General features: G+C 42.7%; 1 protein-coding gene across 1 annotated transcript; it reads right to left on the reverse strand.

Annotated features, from left to right (window-relative positions):
* Positions 1-293: 293 nt before the first annotated feature.
* LOC130108028 (rac GTPase-activating protein 1-like) lies at positions 294-18,190 on the reverse strand. The gene is made up of 16 exons (XM_056274863.1): positions 18,106-18,190; positions 16,844-17,046; positions 16,374-16,528; positions 15,625-15,694; positions 15,161-15,214; positions 14,837-14,908; positions 14,507-14,624; positions 12,493-12,632; positions 12,181-12,345; positions 11,976-12,071; positions 11,616-11,814; positions 11,301-11,406; positions 10,920-11,052; positions 2,155-2,257; positions 1,773-1,878; positions 294-369 (listed from the first exon to the last, which is right to left on the reverse strand). Exons 1-16 carry the CDS (start codon positions 18,188-18,190, stop codon positions 294-296), a joined length of 1,881 nt encoding a protein of 626 aa, XP_056130838.1.

The raw sequence follows: 18,190 nt of genomic DNA on the forward strand, positions 1-18,190 counted from the left end.
ATTCTGGATTGCTTGGTCATTAAAACCTCATTAAAAAGCCTTACGCTCACATAGAGGTTACCTGATTTGGTCAATAAAAGGTTGTTAGTTGTCAAATACTATGCACATACATCTTTTGATATGACAAATAGGGTTATAAACCGTTCAAACATCATTTGATCACAAAAGTTAGTCGTATACAATTCTAACCAACTAAAATTGCACAGCAGTTGTCCCACAATGATACAAACAATATAGTACTCCGTTATCACAGTGAATAACCCAACAGTGTATTATAAAGTGTTTTCTCCACCTTACTTCAGCTGAGGAGATGCAAAGAAATTGACCCGGCGATTAGAGGTAGCTGATGGTTTACTCTTGCTCCCAAATCTGCAGGGGAAAAAAGAATCCATTAATCAGGGAAACAAAGCAAGCCAAATATTATCTTAATTATGTCATTATGTATTTGGGTGAGTTTGAGTGAGTGAGTTGGCCTCAAGTGACATGTACAATGCTGCAGCTAGTTTCCTTTCAGACACCAGTTAAGCAGACCACATACACGCATCTCTGTTCTGGCTCCCAGCACATTTAAGAACTGATTTTGTGACTCTTGATCTTTTTTTTCTTTCTTTTTTTTTCAACCCACAACTGCCCCACATTACATCCTCTGACTTCGGGCCTCTGCTGCCCATCCTGCTGTCCAGGCTCAAGTTTAGGGGTAACCAAGCTTTTGCAGTTGCTGCTCCCAGACTCTAGAATAAAGTCCCCCTTCTATTAGATCTACTCTGATAGCAGACTAAATCACTCCCTCAAAAAGCATTTTCACCCTTTTGCCTTCGAGTGTGATAGATAGATTTATCCAGTGACTTAAAGCTGCAATCCGTAACATTTCTTCATTAATAAATCACCATCTTATCCATCTGGACCACAGAGTCAGGTTGTATAATACTAAATTTCATCTTTATCATGGTTGGAGACACGCTTCAGTCTCCATATACCGTTGTTGAAATTTATTGACTGGGTATGACAAAACTGGTACAGCAGCAAATGTGGCCATGCTTCTGTCAGACAGATGGTCAATATAGTTGTGGTGATGTAGTTTCATGAAGTTTAGATTGCCTCCATTAGTTTTGGTCCAAGAACTGTGTATTTACATGGTTTTGGACTATTTACTGGTTAGCTGATAGCACATGAGCCATAATGGCTGCTATACCTTGTTTTGCAGTTTGAGACAAATCAGTGTCAACAGGTTCATTTCTCTCAACCTCCTACATCCAAACTATGTTGGAACACTTGTCTGCAATATTGAATGATTGTCCAACAAAATCAGCAAATCGTCATCGCATTTCAAATGCCAAAAATAATGCAAAATCTTAGGGATTGAAGTTTTAAGATTGGTTTCTGTGAAACTTCAGCATTTTACTGCTTTAAATGGCTGTGGATCTTGTTTTTTAGCCTTCTATTTCTATCTATAGTTTTATTTTTAACACTGGGAGAAGGATGCTGAATATGGAGCTGCCAGGGAAGAGGAAAAGAGGAAGGCCAAAGAGGAGGTTTATGGATGTGGTGAGAGAGGACATGCAGGTCGCTGGTGTGACAGAGGAAGATGCAGAGGACAGGAAGAAATGGAAACGGATGAGCCGCTATGGCGACCCCTAACAGGAATAGCCAAAAGTAGTAGTCGCTTTATTTTTTAACTTTGTACAGCACTTTAGCTAATAGCTAGTGCTTTTGAATGGGCTTTATAAATGAATTTATCTTTAACTAGTGAATGAAAGGAATTGGGTTCTTACATGGTGGTGCTTGAGAGGGTCTGCTTCATGCGCTGGGACAGCGAGCTGGAGGAGGGGGTTTTCACCATGTTTTGCTCTGGAGTGGTCACTGGTCCCAACATGCTCACTGGATTACAGACAAACAACCAATTAAAGAATGTATCTTAAATCAGTTCAACTGAAGCCATTCAGTAGTAGGCCTGAGAGCTCAACCTGCTGTAAGGCCATAATTTAGTAATATTTCTTGTACACTAATCCCTTGATATTGTATAAATCACTGAACAAAGTAAGGAGTTTTATTTTGATTCAGCATACATACATTATGTGGAAAGAATAACTGCCAAAAGTGCATCAACAAAACATTTGAAATATTGTCTATTCCACTGTACCCTCTGTAAATTACCTTCGAAGTCTGGAGTGTGCTGATCATCGTCCATTACTTTATTATGGGGCTGGCCATACTGGCTCCAGTAGCTCTGTGGGATACTCAGTAGGCGCTCTATCACCTGGAAACATAGAAAACAACCCAGCCATGAAAGAGAGGCCCCATTTACCTTTGGCATTTTATGTGAATTACATCTAGACTATAATCTGGATAAAGGTATCTCCACCTAGCATTAACCGTTTACTTGTTGTCATACATGCATTTCCAGCAGTTGGATAAAATGTCATTACATTTCTGACTGCTCTCCAGAGCAATATGAAAATTTTTCCTGAATGTTGCACTTTTCACCCATTTTTCATGTCCATCTTTTAGGTTCAAGAGAAATGGGAGACAACCCCAAAACTGTCACTTTATATGTACACAGAAAAACGGTTATGGTGATTATCACCCAATAGAGGTAAGCAAAAGGGGTTGTTGAATGCCATTTTTATAGTTGCATACATCAATAATGCAAACGTTCAAAGACCATAGGCAGGGTGGCATATTAAGGCAGGGTGCAGATTTGGGGGAGAGAATTGTGTTGTGTACTTCCAATTACAATGACTGGGTAACTAACAAGCATTTTCTTGCAAATTTCTTGTGAAAAAAAAAACTTTGCATGGTCTTACTTCTAGAGACACCCAATTGAAGTGGCTTTGTGGCATGTCATGACAGATGTAGGCTAGAACAGCTTGTCCCACTTTTTTGTAATAAGCAAGTCTACAGCCTACAATTCTCTGTGGAGTTGTGTCATACACTATATTCATCTTTATTTGAACTCAGGCATCACAAAATGTTTTTGGAATAGAGAGAAGATGTATGCGCCTTGGAGAAACGGATCCATTTGCAAGCTTACTTCCACACAATGTGTCTCAAACAACCTCCTGAAGCATCTTTCATGCATGCTAAACAATCCAAGTAAGGAAATCACAGAAAGTTGAATCAGTTCATCTGGACACCAGATGTGTCCAGATGAATTAATTCAACTTTCTGTAACCTCCTGAAGTGGTTTAAGCAGCTGGATTACAATTCATACCATATCTAGTACATTTACACCTAGATTTCAGAATCATGTTTATTGACCATGTAGGTTTGCACTACATGGAATTTGACTTCGGTTTCATGGCTCTCTCAGTGTACTTAAACATAGAATAACAACACTACAACACAACAATCTTCAGATGTACAATAATAATAATAGTTTTATTTATTTAGCACTTTTCTAAAACAATGCTACAAAGTGTGTCACAAAAAATAAATAAATAAAACCAGACAAGGCAAAAATAAGAGTAAGACCAAATAAGATTAAAAATAAAAACAGTATAGCTAAAAACAAATATCAACATTTTCAAAAGCTTTCATAAAAAGAAATGTAAGCTAGAGACTTGGTTTGTCTTAGTACAGCAGGAAGAGTTAGAAGGAAGAGAGTCACAAAGTGTGGGGCTTGAACAGCAAAAGCCCGATCACCCTTTGTAACAAACCGAGACCTGGGAATAACTAGCAGGGCTCCATCTGCAGATCTTAATGGTTGAGGGGGCATATACCAAGTCAATAAATCACAAATGTATGAAGGGAAAAGACCATTTAAAGCCTTAAAAGTGAGCAGTAAATTTTTTAAATCAATTCGAAATATAACAGGGAGCCAGTGTAGGGAGGCTAGCACGGGAGTGATATGGTCATGCCTCCTTGTCCCGATAATGAGCCGAGCAGTGGCGTTTTGTACCAACTGCAGATGGTGGAGGGAGTCCTTGCTGATACCAGAATAAAGTACATTACAATAGTCAAGTCGAGAATAGATAAAAGCATGCAATACTTTTTGCAGATAGCCAATTGATGAAAATGACCTAATTTTGGAGATTAGTTTGAGTTGGAAAAAGCATGACTGAACAATAGGTTTGATTTGATTATCAAAACCGAGGTTATCATCAAATATTACCCCAAGATTCCTAGCAGCCTGTTTAAGATTACCTGACAGACCACCAAGATTAGTAACAAAAGAGCGGACGTAATTTTCGGGACCGAACAGAATGACCTCAGATTTATCACCATTAAATTTGAGAAATTTTTCAGACATCCAGGATTTAATGTCAGAGAGGCAAGTTGTGAGATTTGCTAGGGCGCTAAGATCTGTGGGTTTTAGTGGCATGTATAACTGAGTGTCATCAGCATAAAAATGGTAGACCACATCGTAATTTTGAATGACCTGGCCAAGAGACAGCAAGTATATAGAAGAGAAGGGGGCCAAGAACTGAGCCTTGAGGGACACTACAACTCAACTGAGCCACCAAGGAGGTAGAGTTACCCAGAAAAACAGAAAAAGTTCTGTTGGTGAGGTAAGAGCATAGTAAGCTAAGAGCCAAGCCCTTGGTGCCAACCCAAGTCACTAAGCGATGTAAGAAGATGTTGCGATTGACCATGTCAAAGGCAGCACTTATGTCTAGGAGGACTAAAATCAAGCAGTCACCTCTGTCTGCAAACAGCAGGAGATCATTAGTGACCTAAACTAGAGCTGTCTCTGTACTATTAAGTGCTCTAAAACCAGACAGGAAATTATTAAAAACAGTATTAGTGTTCATAAAAGAAATCAACTGAGAAGAAATTACTCTCTCCAGAACCTTAGATAGAAAAGACAAATTGGAGATTGGTCTGTAGTTACTTAGGGACAGGGGATCTAAATTGGGTTTTTCTTCAGCAATGGGTGAATAATGGCATGCTTAAAACTGTCTGGAAAAGAACCACAGGCCAGAAAATTATTAAGAATTTGTAGAATAATATGGCTAACAATTCAAAATACCTCCTTGAGCAGCTTAGTGGGAATGATGTCTAGGATGCAGGAGGAGTTCATATTAGAGCCTGTACTCTCCAACACTGAAATTATAATTAGTTGAAACTGGGTGAAAGAGGCAGAATTAACACAGGGAATGGAACGAATGCAGGAGCCTGGCAGAATTTGGGACCTAATATTCTCCACCTTATTAACAAAATGAGTGAGAAATTTTTCGGACACCTCAACATCAGGTTCAAAAAGAGAAGTGGAGGGACCATTAATAACAGAATCAAATACCTTGAAGAGAACTTAAGGAATTTGGTTATTTCTTGATATTAGTTCAGAGAAGTACGCTGATCTCACATCCTTAATTGCCTTCTGGTGAATTAACATTTGGTTTTTAAGGGTGTTATGTGCCAATTCGGACTCGTAGACCTTCCATTGTCATTCAAAGAAGGTTGAATCAGCTCATCTGGACACAACGTTTATTGACGTTTCATCACTCAAGATGTCACTTAGTTGAGTATTGGAGGTGTATAGACAGCACAGTGGTGCAGTGGTTAGCGCTGTTGCCTCACAGCAAGAAGGTCTCCCCGTGTCTGCGGTGGGTTTTCTCCAGGTGCTCTGGTTTCCCCCACCATCAAAAAAAGACATGCATGTTTGGGTTTATACTTCTGTCTGTGCCCTTGACCGAGGCATGGCAAGACGAACTGGAGTTGGTCCCCGGGTGCTGCACAGCGGCTGCCCACTGCTCCTAGCTACACAGCTAGGATGGGTTAAAATGCAGAGTGTAATTTCCCCACGGGGATCAATAAAGTATCTCAAAAAAAAAAATCAAAAATAAGTCATGAATGGAGGGCAGGTTGGCACCACTAGTTTTATCTACAGACCTAACTGCCCGTTGTAGTCCGTCCCTGCCCTGTTTTTTGGCTGAACCAAACTAGACAGTGATGGATGTGCAGAGGACAGACTGGATTACTGCCGTGTAGAACTGAATCAGCAGTTCCTGAGGCAGGTTGAACTTCTTGAGCTGGTGGAGAAAGCACATCCTCTGCTGGGCCTTTTTGATGTATGTGTCTATGTTAGATGTCCACCGTAGGTCCTGGGAGATTGTGGACCCAGACATCTGTAGGTTTTCACCGTAGACACCATACTGTTGAGTATGGTGGCGGAGGGGGGGGGGTAGTGTTGGGGAGCTCCTCCTGAAGTTCACTGTCATCTCCACTGTCTTGAGCGTGTTCAGCTCCAGGTTGTTATGACCACCCAGAGGGCCAGCTGATCAACCTCCCGTCTATATGCAGACTCATCACCATCCCAGATAATGCCAATGATGGTTATGTCATCCGCAAACTTCAGGAGTTTAACAGGAGGGTCACCTGAGGTGCAGAGTAGAGGGGAGAGCACACATCCCTGAGGGGTGCCAGTGCTTATTGTCCAGGTGCTGGATGTGATTTTCCCCAGCCTCACCAGCTGCCTCCTGTCTGTCAAGAAGTTTTAATCCACTGGCAGATAGGGGCTGGTACAGTGAGCCGGGTGAGTTTGGAGTGGAGGATATCTGGGACGATGGTGTTGAACCGAAGTCCACAAACAGGACCCTTGCATATGTCCCTGGGGAGTCAAGGTGTTCGAAGATGTAGTGCAATCTCATGTTGACTGCATCATCCACTGACCTGTTTGCCTGGTAGGCAAACTGCAAGGGAATGAGCAGGGGGCCTGTGATTTCCTTCAGGTGGGGCAACACCAGTCTCTCGAAGGATTTCACAACCACAGACGTTAGGGCAATGGGCCTGTAGTAATTTAATCCTGTGATACGGGGTTTCTTGGGGACTGGGATGATAGTGGAGCTCTTGAAGCAGGAGGGAGACTTCACACAGCTCCAGTGATCTGTTGAAGATCAGTGTAAAAATAGGGGCCAGCACAGACTTTAAGGCAGGAGGGTGACACACCATCCGGGCCTGGTGCCTTTCTGGTCTTCTGTCTCTGGAAGAGCTGGCGCATGTCCTCAACACAGAGATCCTGAGTGCAGGTGGGGATTTGGTGGGGAGGGGAGAGTGGCTGGCAGGGAGTGCAGTTGGCTGAGTTTTGTGGCTGGAGAGGGTGAGAAGTGTATAAGTTTGCTTTTCAAACCTTCAGTAAAACCCATTTAGGTCGTCTGCCAGTTGATGGTTCCCTGCAGTGTGGGGGGATGGTCTCCTGTAGTTGGTAATGTCTTTCAAACCACTCCAGACTGATAATGGGTTATTGGCAGAAAACCTGTTTTTCAACTTTTCAGAGTAGCACCTTTTTGCCACTCTGATCTCCTTTGTGAGTGTATTTCTGGCTTTGTTATACCGGATCCTATCTCCACTCCTATAGGCTTCCTCTTTGGCCTGACAAAGCTGCCTGAGTTTTGCTGTGAATCAGGGCTTATTGCTGTTAAAGGTACAGAAGGTTTTGGTGGCAATAAATGTCCTCACAAAAGCCGATGTAAGATGTAACAGTGTCAGTGAGTGTTTAGATGCAGCCTCAAAAACACTCCAGTCAGTGCAGTCGAGGCAGGCCTGGAGCTCCAGTTTTGACTCATTGGTCCATTTCCTCACAGTTATAACCACAGGCTTTGCAGATTTTAGTTTCCACCTATAGGCTGGGATAAAATGAATCAGACAGTGATCAGAGAGGCCCAGGGCTGCACAGGGGACAAAGCGATAGGCGTCCTTTAATATTGTGTAGCAATGATCCAGAGTGTTTTTGTCTCTGATGGGAAATTTAACATGCGGTCTTGTATTTTGGCAGTTCATGGCTGAGGTTTGCTCTATTAAAATCCCCAAGGATAATGAGCAGGCATTTTTTTAAGAGATCAGATCGAGCAGAAAATAAGTCTGATCTTTTGTTTTGTTTTGCGACACCTCCGCTCAGTCCGCTGTCATGCAGCTGTCGTAAACGTGGAGCAGAATTTGTGGCAGAATCAGGCATGACCAGGGCCCAGCTTAAATGTCTGAAGTGTGGCATTATTTTAAAATAGAAAATGAAAATAGACCAACAGCCACTTGCAATGCAAGCATTTCGTGGGGCGATTTTGTAGAGCTGCGTACAATACCACTAACTTGATTAGGCACCTAAAAAAAAACACGAAACTGAATTTAATGAGTTCGCTCGTTAAATTCCATTTAACGAGTGAACTCGTTAACAGTGCAGCCTTCGCCTCGCTAACCAAGAAGAAGGCTGCACCAAAGCAACTCACACTGGAGGGTACTTTTAATGCTGCACTAAGGAATTGATTGTTGTGACTGAATGTCAAAGTTCAGCTACCATTTTGAAGTTGAATTGTGTGACTATTTGCAGTAAGTGGAATAAGTTATATATTTTAGTTTGTTTACAATTACTTGGTTATTTTGTTAAAGAACAAATTAAAACCAATGCTGCACTATTAGTGGACTTGTGATAAGAGGCATATTTATACTGTTTATTTTGAAAATAAACAAAAACCCATTAAGGAACAGCTTGGATGCAGGCATTTTCTTTCTTAATGTATTGCAGAGCTATTCATTTGTCAAGTATATACACTGGATTGGTTATTCAAGGAAAATGTATCGGATCGGATCGGTGTCGGCAGACAGCAATATTAAATGATCGCAATCGGAGCCCAAAAAACTTGATTGGGACATCCCTAGTACAGAGTCTGGATATTTGCGCTCCATGTTTGTAATTTGATCAGCCAGGAGTTTTAACGCCTCTTTAACACAGGCCCGGGGTGGGATATAGACACCGACCAGAATAAATGATGAACATTCCCACGGTGAATAGAATGGTTTACAGTCAATGAAAAAGGTCTCTAAATGAGGAGTGCATGATTTCTTCAACACCATGACATCCATGCACCAAACTTTGTTTATGTAGAAGCATATGCCGCCACCCCGTTTTTTTTCCCCTCGATAGCTCCATTTCGCAGTGTGCCTGGAGTAGTTGGAACTGCAGCAGTTAACATGTACTGTCTGTGATATACTCACTAAGCCAAGTTTTAGTAAGACACAGGGCAGCAGAACTGGAAAAGTTCGATTTTTTTCCATTTAGGAGTAGCAGTTCGTCCATATTGTTGGCCAGAGAGTGGACATTCGCCAGGTGGATGGACGGGAGCGCAGTCCTAAATCCCCACTGTCGTAGTTTAGCGAGTGCTCCAGCTCACTTACCCCTTCAGCATAGTTTGTACAGGGCTGTACCGATCAAGACCTCAGCAAGACTTTCGTTAAAATGTTCAAATAAAGTTGGCAAAAAAATCTGTTCATTTTGTCCAGTGGACAGTTGGAGACTTAAAAGTTCTTCCCTACTCTATGTGATCAGTGAGTGGGTGCTGGAAACTAAACAAATAAATAAAAACAGAAAAAGTACAAGAGAGCGCAGAACTGAGGCTACTGTCCCCAGCAATCTGGATCACAGTCTGATCACCCAAAATGAACCCCCCCCCCTTTTCCGCCCAATTGTACTTGGCCAATCACCCCACTCTTCCAGGCCATCCCTGTCACTGCTCCACCCCCTCTGCCGATCTGGGGAGGGCTGCAGACAACCACATGCCTCCTCCGATACATGTGGAGTCCCCAGCCGCTTCTTTTATATCTGACAGTGAGGAGTTTCGTCAGGGGGATGTAGCACGTGGGAGGATCACACTATTCCCCCCAGTTCCCCCTCCCCCCCGAACAGGCGCCCCGACCAACCAGAGGAGGCACTAGTGCAGCAACCAGGACACACCCACATCCGGCTTCCCACCTGCAGACATGGCCAATTGTGCCTGTAGGGACGCCCGACCAAGCCAGAGGTAACACAGGGATTCGAACTGGCGATCACCGTGTTGGTAGGCAACAGAGTAGACCGCTACGCTACCTGGACACCCACCCAAAATGAATTTTAATGCCAGGTGTAAACGGGTTGCGAATCAGAACAATGTTTTGGGGAATAAAAAACAGTTGATCTAGAAATATAATATCTGTCACTGCAGCTTTACAATCTTTGCATTATTTAAAACAGGTCTAAATTCAGTACCATGTTTAGTAAATAAAAAAATCAATACATACTATTTATTAGTAAACTTAATAAATAGTGGCCTGAGGCAGCTGGTCAGAGGGTATGGTTTATTCCCATCTACTTTGTGAAATGCCAGGATCAGACTACACGATTTCAGCCCGATTTCGACATGATTTTGTCATTGCCGACAAATCTCCAGCATTGGGCCCGATTATGAATGTCGGGAATGATGAACAGGAGTCTTTACCCCATGCAGTGTGACATAAAGAACAGCGATGTGGCATCTGGGATGCCCCACGACACCCCGACAAAAAGTCTAGCATGTCAGAATTTTTTGTATTTTTCTGCCTAGTCTGACATCCACAACATGTTCCTTGATGTTGACCAATAGGATGACAGAGTGCTCTCTGGTGCAGCATATATAAACATGGCAAAGAAAAAGCGATGCTGCTATTGCTGCTGTCAGGTGGAACAACAAAACTGAGGAAAGGTTCGTTGAGCAGTGGCAACAATTCCCTTGCCTTTTACAGGTTTCCTCGAGGGAGCACCATGACAGAGTCAAAAAAAGATGGGCTAAATGTTGGCGAGAAATAGTTGAGACACTTCAGCAACCCAGTGAGTAGCTGGTTAAGCTATGCTAGGTTATCAAAGGTTATCATTAGCACTAGCCACAACAGCATCCAGTCATTTTTTCCTTTTGTTTTCGGAACTCAAGACCGCCAGCATCACACATAGTATTTCTGTAACCATGATTGACAATTTCCTGACCCTCCTCCCTGACTACCTATGAACTCGCACAAGATTGTGAAAGGCAGCACACGATGATTGGTCGGGGTCATACTTGTAGTGCTGCCAGTCTCCCGGCCAGGACACAGCAAAAATGTATGGCACTATGATTGCCTAATCTGACATGGTGACCATAGTGAAAGACAAAAATATCATGTAGTCCGAGTCTGGCTTAAAGCTCAGCAAACTCCCCTACCCTTGGCTGTCTGCTGGTATCATTAAGGATGGTCATAGGGTCTGGGTCAGGAATGGCGTGGCCCACCAGAGTAGGGCCAAACACCCTTGCCAGGTTGTTCACATCCATCTTGGTATCCACAGACTGAGACACTCTAGGACAGAAATGAGAATATCAATTTCTTAAAAATATGACTCATCATTGCAAAAAAGTGGAGGTACTGCTAAATTCCCACCTATTGTCACACTTCCCTGGTCCAACCATTCTTATTTATGCCCATTCTATCACAGAGAACTAGAATTAACTTGAGCATGTGTGGTCAGGATGGAAAGGAAAGCAACTTAGCATCTTTTTCCCCATCATGCCAGTAATACTTCACAACCAATGATGTCAAATCCTTACTTCTTTAAATGGATCATCAGGCAGGCCAGGGTATCTCGGTTGGGCGAAGGCAGCTCACTGATGGTCTGGTACAGCATGGCAAGGCTGTTGTCTTCATCTGGAATTTCTGACAATGAATTAAGTCAAATTATATGATACACACCGTGGTGGCCAGACACTCTTGCACATACCACAAATGTTCCTTTTATATAACCACTGAATCTGAGTTCTTATAACAAAAAACACTGATGTTAACAGAAATCATGTTCAAACAGGAACTGACTACTGTTGCTATACAAGTCTTATAAAAAGGATTAGTTAATCTCAGTAACTAACCAGCTGCCGCCATGAAGGCTTTGTTTAGATGGAAGGTCAGCAGGGGTTCTGGAAGGTTCCTGAGGAAGTCTTTTAGGACACCAGTAATGACATTGATATCTTCTACTTTACTGAGTTGAGGCAGAGTCTTTCCTCTGAGCAACTTCTCTTTTAACTCTTTGACCATGCGCTCAGTGCCAGAAACACGGTACAGACCAACCTGTGGCACGGTCAAGATGAAAAAACCAAGTTAGTCCTCACTGTCAAAGTGCTTCTAATATTCTATAATTGCATGAGTTAACCAATTATAAAAACAATGTGCTGCAATAGTAACATAGGTAGAAGAAAATAGGAAAATTATTTGAACAAAGTCCTGCTTACCTCATGTAGTCCCCTATGTTCAATCTCCTTAATGCAGGCGATAACCAACGCTGGGATCATTGGAGATGTAGTTGGCGCAAAGTCAGCCAGGGTGGTCTATACAAAGGAAATATTATTAAAATAATTTGCCATGGAAACAGCAAAGAAATCATTGAAACATGAGGGTATGTGTGAGCAGACGATTCAGCATGACAGGGCGCAATACCTCTGTATGTCTGATGGGGATGCTAAAAGCAGCAGGGTTACAGGGCAAGGGACAGCGATCTCGACAATCTGGGTGGGCCACCAATCTGCAATCCTGGCACCGCAGGTACATCTTCCCAAACTTGGTTCGCCCCCCACACGGTACACAGATTTCTGACTTGATAACCTTTGTGTTACAAAGAAGGACATCTCAATTTGAGGAGTAACCTTAGCTTACAGGTAACAGGGTGTAAACCCTGTAGCTCTAATCCAGGAAGAGACGCTGAACAAAGTAGTTCTCATAACAAGTCAACAGTAGTAAATGTGGTCATACCGTTTTCACAACAAACTGATGACTCTTTCTTCCCTCATTTGCTCTAGGGGTTCGGAATCGGGGTGGGCAATGTGTTGCTGGTGTACTGTGAGCCTCACTAGTGGTCTCAGATTGATCAGTAGTGGTTGCATCACCCCATGCTGGGGTAACTAAAAAAAAAAAACAAATCAGTGTTAAATTGGGGGACTCAAGAAGAAGCTCAATATAAAATTTATAGAAAGCAAATATCAAAACAAAAGTAGTCCCAATGCCTTGAAATCCAATCTTTTTATTTTCTGGTATAATTTTTGTTCATTTCACTTATTCAAATGAAGTGAATATCACTCTGTAAGACTGCTGTGCACCTATTTAAGTGCTGCCTTTCCTCTTTCTCCCCTGTGGATGCTCCTCAAGTTGCTAAGGTGGTCACCATGGCCAAGGCTTCCACCTCTTCCCTGGATCCCATGCCCACCATCCTGGTCAAGGCATGTTTACCTACCCTGTACCCCATTACTGTGGACATTATCAACTCCTCTTTGGAATCTAGCATGGTACTCTCCAGCTTTAAAATGGCTGCAGTCACCGCCATCCTCAAAAATCCAAGCCTGGATCCAGATGACCTCACTAACTACTGGCCAATCTCCAACCTTCCATTTCTCAGTAAAATCCTAGAAGCGGTTGCTGCCCAACTCCATCAGCACATGTCCAACCATGAGCTCAGTGAACCCCTCCAATCTGGCTTTAGAGCACACCACATCACGGAGACTGCCCTTTTCAAAATAACCAAAGACCTCATTGCTGCTGACTCCAGCCACATCAACATTCTCATCCTCCTGGACCTGTCTGCAGCCTTCGACACTGTCCCACACCATTCTGAACCACTTATCTGAATACCCTAGGCCTCACTGGTGTAAGTCTCTCCTGGTTCCAGTCATATCTCACCAACAGGAAACAGTTTGTCATCATTAGACTCCAGTTCCACCCTAGCCCCAGTCAACCAAGGAGTGCTACAAGGCTCCATGCTTGGACCCCTCCTCTTTACCATCTACATGCCCCCCCCCGGTCAGATCATCCGCTACCACGGTTTAAGTTTCCATTGCTACACTGATGACACGCAGCTTTATCTCAGCACTAGACCAGCCTCTCAGCTCCCGCCACAATCCCTTTTCAACTGCCTTTATCCAATAAAAATCTGGAAGTCATCAAATCTACTCAAGCTAAATAGCAATAAGACTGAGCTAATGGCTGTGGCTCCCAAGGTGCTGCTCCTCCGGAGGTTGGAGATCTTCTCCTCAACATGGATGGCTGCGCCATCTGCCCATCTCCAGAAGTCCGCAACCTTGGTGTCAGTCTGGAATCTACCCTCATTCCAGTCATACATCAAATCTGTCACCAAATCTGTTTTCTTTCACCTCAAAAACATCTCCAGACTCCAGCCACTACTCTCAGACTCTGTGGCAGAGACCTTCATCCATGCCTTCATCACTTCCCATCTGAATTTTGCAATGGAGTCCTGTCTGGTGTACCTAGCAAAGCCCTAGACAGGCTATGTGCAGAATTCAGCTGCTTCCCACCCTTATCCACCTTCACTGGCTCCTGGTCAAATCCTGCATTGCCTATAAAATCCTCCTCCGCACCTGTAATGCCCTTAACCCCTTACCTCCACGCCCTTGCCCCCAATAACTATCGGATCTCTTCAACCCCTATATTCCATCCCGGAATATGCGGTCTGCAGACATTGGCTTGCTTTCGAACCCCCACACCAGCCTGCAGACTTTTGGGAATAGAGCTTTAAGTGTGGCAGCTCCCACCCTTTGGACCTCTATTCCAGCAGAGATCCGCAACACTGCTTCTTTGGACAATTTTAAAAGACTACGGAAAACTTACCTTTTTACTAAGGCCTATGGTCTGTAGTCTTTTGATCTATGTTTTAATCTTTTTTTTCTTATCTAGTGTAAAGCATCCTTGGGTTCCTTGAAAGGCGCTATACAAAACTTTGTTGTTGTTGAATCTCAAAGGTCTAGAAAATTCTCACCACTCCTGCCTCTGCTACGTGTCCAGTAGGGTACAGTCTCTATGGTGGAGACAGCCTCAACAGGACCACCATTTGCAGGGACAGTAATGGTGGTTTTGGCTACAACGGACTCATTCACCTGGATCGTAAGAAACACAGAATTCTTAAATTCTTCCGACAAGTCATTATCCATGTTTATATCTAAAAAGATGCCCTCCCCTCCTTCTACAAATGTCATTAGGGTAATCACCCAGTGAGCTGACATTGCAACAAGAGTTGGGTTACAGGAATGGACAGAAATATTTGAGACAAGCATTTTTGAGCATGGCTAATTCTAGAGGTCAGCATTACTCTGTCTGCTCCAGTTGAGCGAGGTTTCTTCATAGTCTGTGGAGGAACCTCGGAGAGCTTTCTAGAGGACCGCTGTGGATGGAAAAAGAAATTTTACAAACACTCTTCACTATGAACTGCCTCCCAGAAAATTATAAAAAAGAATGGAAAACTCAAGTGTTTTACAGGTTGAAGCATAAAAACAAAATGAACTGTGCATGCCCCCACCCCACCCACGTTCCCATAACCACAGCAAGTTTGCCCTTGATAGCCTGGTGCAATAACATAGTAATTCCCCTCATTTAGATATCTAACTTATCAAAAAGTTGTAAAAGAAGAACTCACTCTTTTCTGTCTTTTCCGAAGTCTTACTGTATTCACCACAGAAGAGTCCCAGTCCTAAAGACACAACACATAATATTCAAGAGACCAGTCTGTACTTGGCACCCGTACAAAACCCGTTTGCTTTGTGATTCATAGCAGTACATACGGTTTAGTTTAACTGTTTTTGTGTGAACGTTTTGATACAAGAGCTGAAAGTAAAGAAAGATAATTTTGTTTTGTCTGATCCTTAGTTTTGAACGTATTTCTACATTACTCACAGTTGTAATATTTGCAAATGAACAAAAAACATTGCTAGGTTATGCAAAATATGATTAGTATTACAAAAATAAAAACTGCTCATTTTCTATATGCGAATCAAATTCTCATTAAATATTTGGATACATTCCAAATTTCAGTCTAGGTTGCATCTTTAAAATACTATATAAGTACACAAAGTGCAGAAGATCTCGAGGGGAAAAACATACCAGAGAGTCATCTGTTTGGTCGTAGCTGATATCTGACAACAGAGAGCCTGATTTATCAACAGTATTTAATCTGTAAAAGATGAACAGACTCAGTACACAATATATCATTGTACAAGACAATCTGCGAGTATGTTGGTACTGAAACTCATGTGTGGCTGGATTTTACGAGCTAACATTAAGAAATCACCTCCTTTAAATTTGAATTGTATACCCTACAACAGTGAATCCCAACCACAGGCCAGCATGACCAAGCAGATTTTCCTTTCAAACACTACACCATCTTATTCCACTAGTTTCACCTCCTCAAGTTGAAGGTGAACAAATTAGTGAAATCAACTAGTTAAGAGTTTAGTGATTCTGTAAACTTTAAAATTGTTAGGCCTTAATGGTACATAACTGTGAACCACTGCCCTAAAGTAAGTACAGTAAGGCTCAATAGACCGAAATGTACATCTTTATAAGCTAAAACGTAATGGCTTTCAGTCTAGACATAGAATTGGATCCATTAGATATTCAGGCTCCTAACTTGGCATCAGTTAAGTTTACAGGTATCAAGAGTATACTACCACAACACTGTTGTGTGCTTACTGACAAACGTTTTGTATAAAATCGACATGACACCACTGGAGAGGGGACATTCAAGTATTATTCGGTACTACTAAATCTGGCATTCACGTTTGCAGTTAGTCAGCAACACATGGTATCTGTGTGCCTCTAACTGTCCCACCAAAAGATTAGGAGGTTCTGACCTACGGTTGGAGTGGAGGTTGTTGTTGGCATCCTGCGCTGCCTTGGAGTGGGCACTAAGGAAGGCCAGGGCGGAGCGCTGCTCCTCACTAAGGTGGATACCGCTGCTGTTGGCCTCTGGGATCAGCAACTCGCGTATAAGCTGCAGCTGCTGCTCCTACACCCACAAGCACATAAAGTCACAGAAACCACAGATATACATCTGATTAACTCCCCCCCCCCCAAATAATGCACACCATACCAAGCAGCAATATATTTTCTCCTAAGAAAACACATTGGCTGTGTTTGTTTTTCAGAAAGTAACTAGACTTCGCCTTGTTTTTCTGCTTTTCCTAAAATACTATGTTTGACAGAGATCTTAAATAAGCAACAATAGCAGTAGCAAAGAAAAATAAGTTAGATGTATGCAGAATGTTTGAAGCCTAATCGAGCAGATATAGTTAATATGGAAAGTATATTAACCGGGAGGTACCATTTTCTCATAATGTGCCTCAGCCTTCTGCCGACGTCGAATTTCAACGTCCACCTGATTGCGAGCATGCTTTAGTTTGACCTCCAGAGCAATTTTCTCCGTCTCTGCCTTAGTAAGCACTTCTTTAAAGGCACACAGTTCCTCATCCGCTTGGAGCCACTTCTTACGGCAATCCTCAAAGTTCACTGCCATCTGGATGAACTCTAAGTACAACACAGGAAGAGGATGCAGTTTGTTGCTGCATTCTACACATTGTACCCACATACTTTTGGAGTGTTGTGTACTTGTCAACAAAATTCAATGAGCAATTCAGTTGCATGGCACTGACAAAAAAATACCTTCAGGCAGGGGGTGGAAAGAGTTATGATCTACAGGGAATATGCGGACAATGGCGATTCTCTGGTACGTAACATGGAAATGCTGGTCCATTACAGACACTTTACAGATATACGCGCATTGCCAAGGTTATATGCCTGGCCCGAAGTGAACTTCTGATCTGTGTTTGTTTATTATTGGGTTTGCGGTTACTGGCTATATGGCACCAACTATAAACGGAGTAAAAAGTTAACTTGATGAGCAGACTAACATTGGGCTCATGATTGTTGTGCTGTGGGGCGCAACCTGACCCCAGGAACAAACGCCATTTCAAAAATAAAAATGTTTCAGTTTCCTAAAGAAGCGGAGAGCTGGCCAGCATGGATCACAACTTGCTTTTTATCAGATATAGTCTAGAGGAACTTTGTTGTTAATGATTTGTTTGTGGAAGTCTGCCAAAAGTTAAGTTTGGGCCATAATAACGACATGCGCAATAACGATTGTTTGTGTTGTTACCGTTGAAGCTACAATAAGGAATACTTGGGAATGGGAATGAAGACACCCCACCCCACCCAAGGTTCCGACTTGTCCCTTACTGAAAAGTTATATCGAAATACCAGAAAGCTGAATCAGTTCATCTGGACACAATGTTTATTGGGAGAAACGTTTCATTACTCATCGAAGTGACTTCTTAGATGTGCAAACACATTTTGATGTAATGCCTTGATGCACGCTCAATAATCTAGGTAAGGAAATACCAGAAAGTTGAATTAGTTCATCTGGACACAGCGTTTATTTGGAAAAACGTTTCATCACGGGTTGGATTATTGAGATGCATCAAGACGTTACATCGAAATGTGTGTGCAGTCAGTCCTGTGCCCCATCAGTTGCAATACACGTTGAGGCAGTCAAAATATGTGAAAAATGCCTACACTGTGGGTACTTACGCGGTTCGATGCCTTCATTCAGGACGTCTACATGGGCTCGCAGATTTTGGAACTGGTTGTGCAGGTTCAGCACAGACGGCTCCAT

Source organism: Lampris incognitus, chromosome 2 (genome assembly GCF_029633865.1).
Source record: "Lampris incognitus isolate fLamInc1 chromosome 2, fLamInc1.hap2, whole genome shotgun sequence".
NCBI classification, from domain to species: Eukaryota; Metazoa; Chordata; class Actinopteri; order Lampriformes; family Lampridae; genus Lampris; species Lampris incognitus.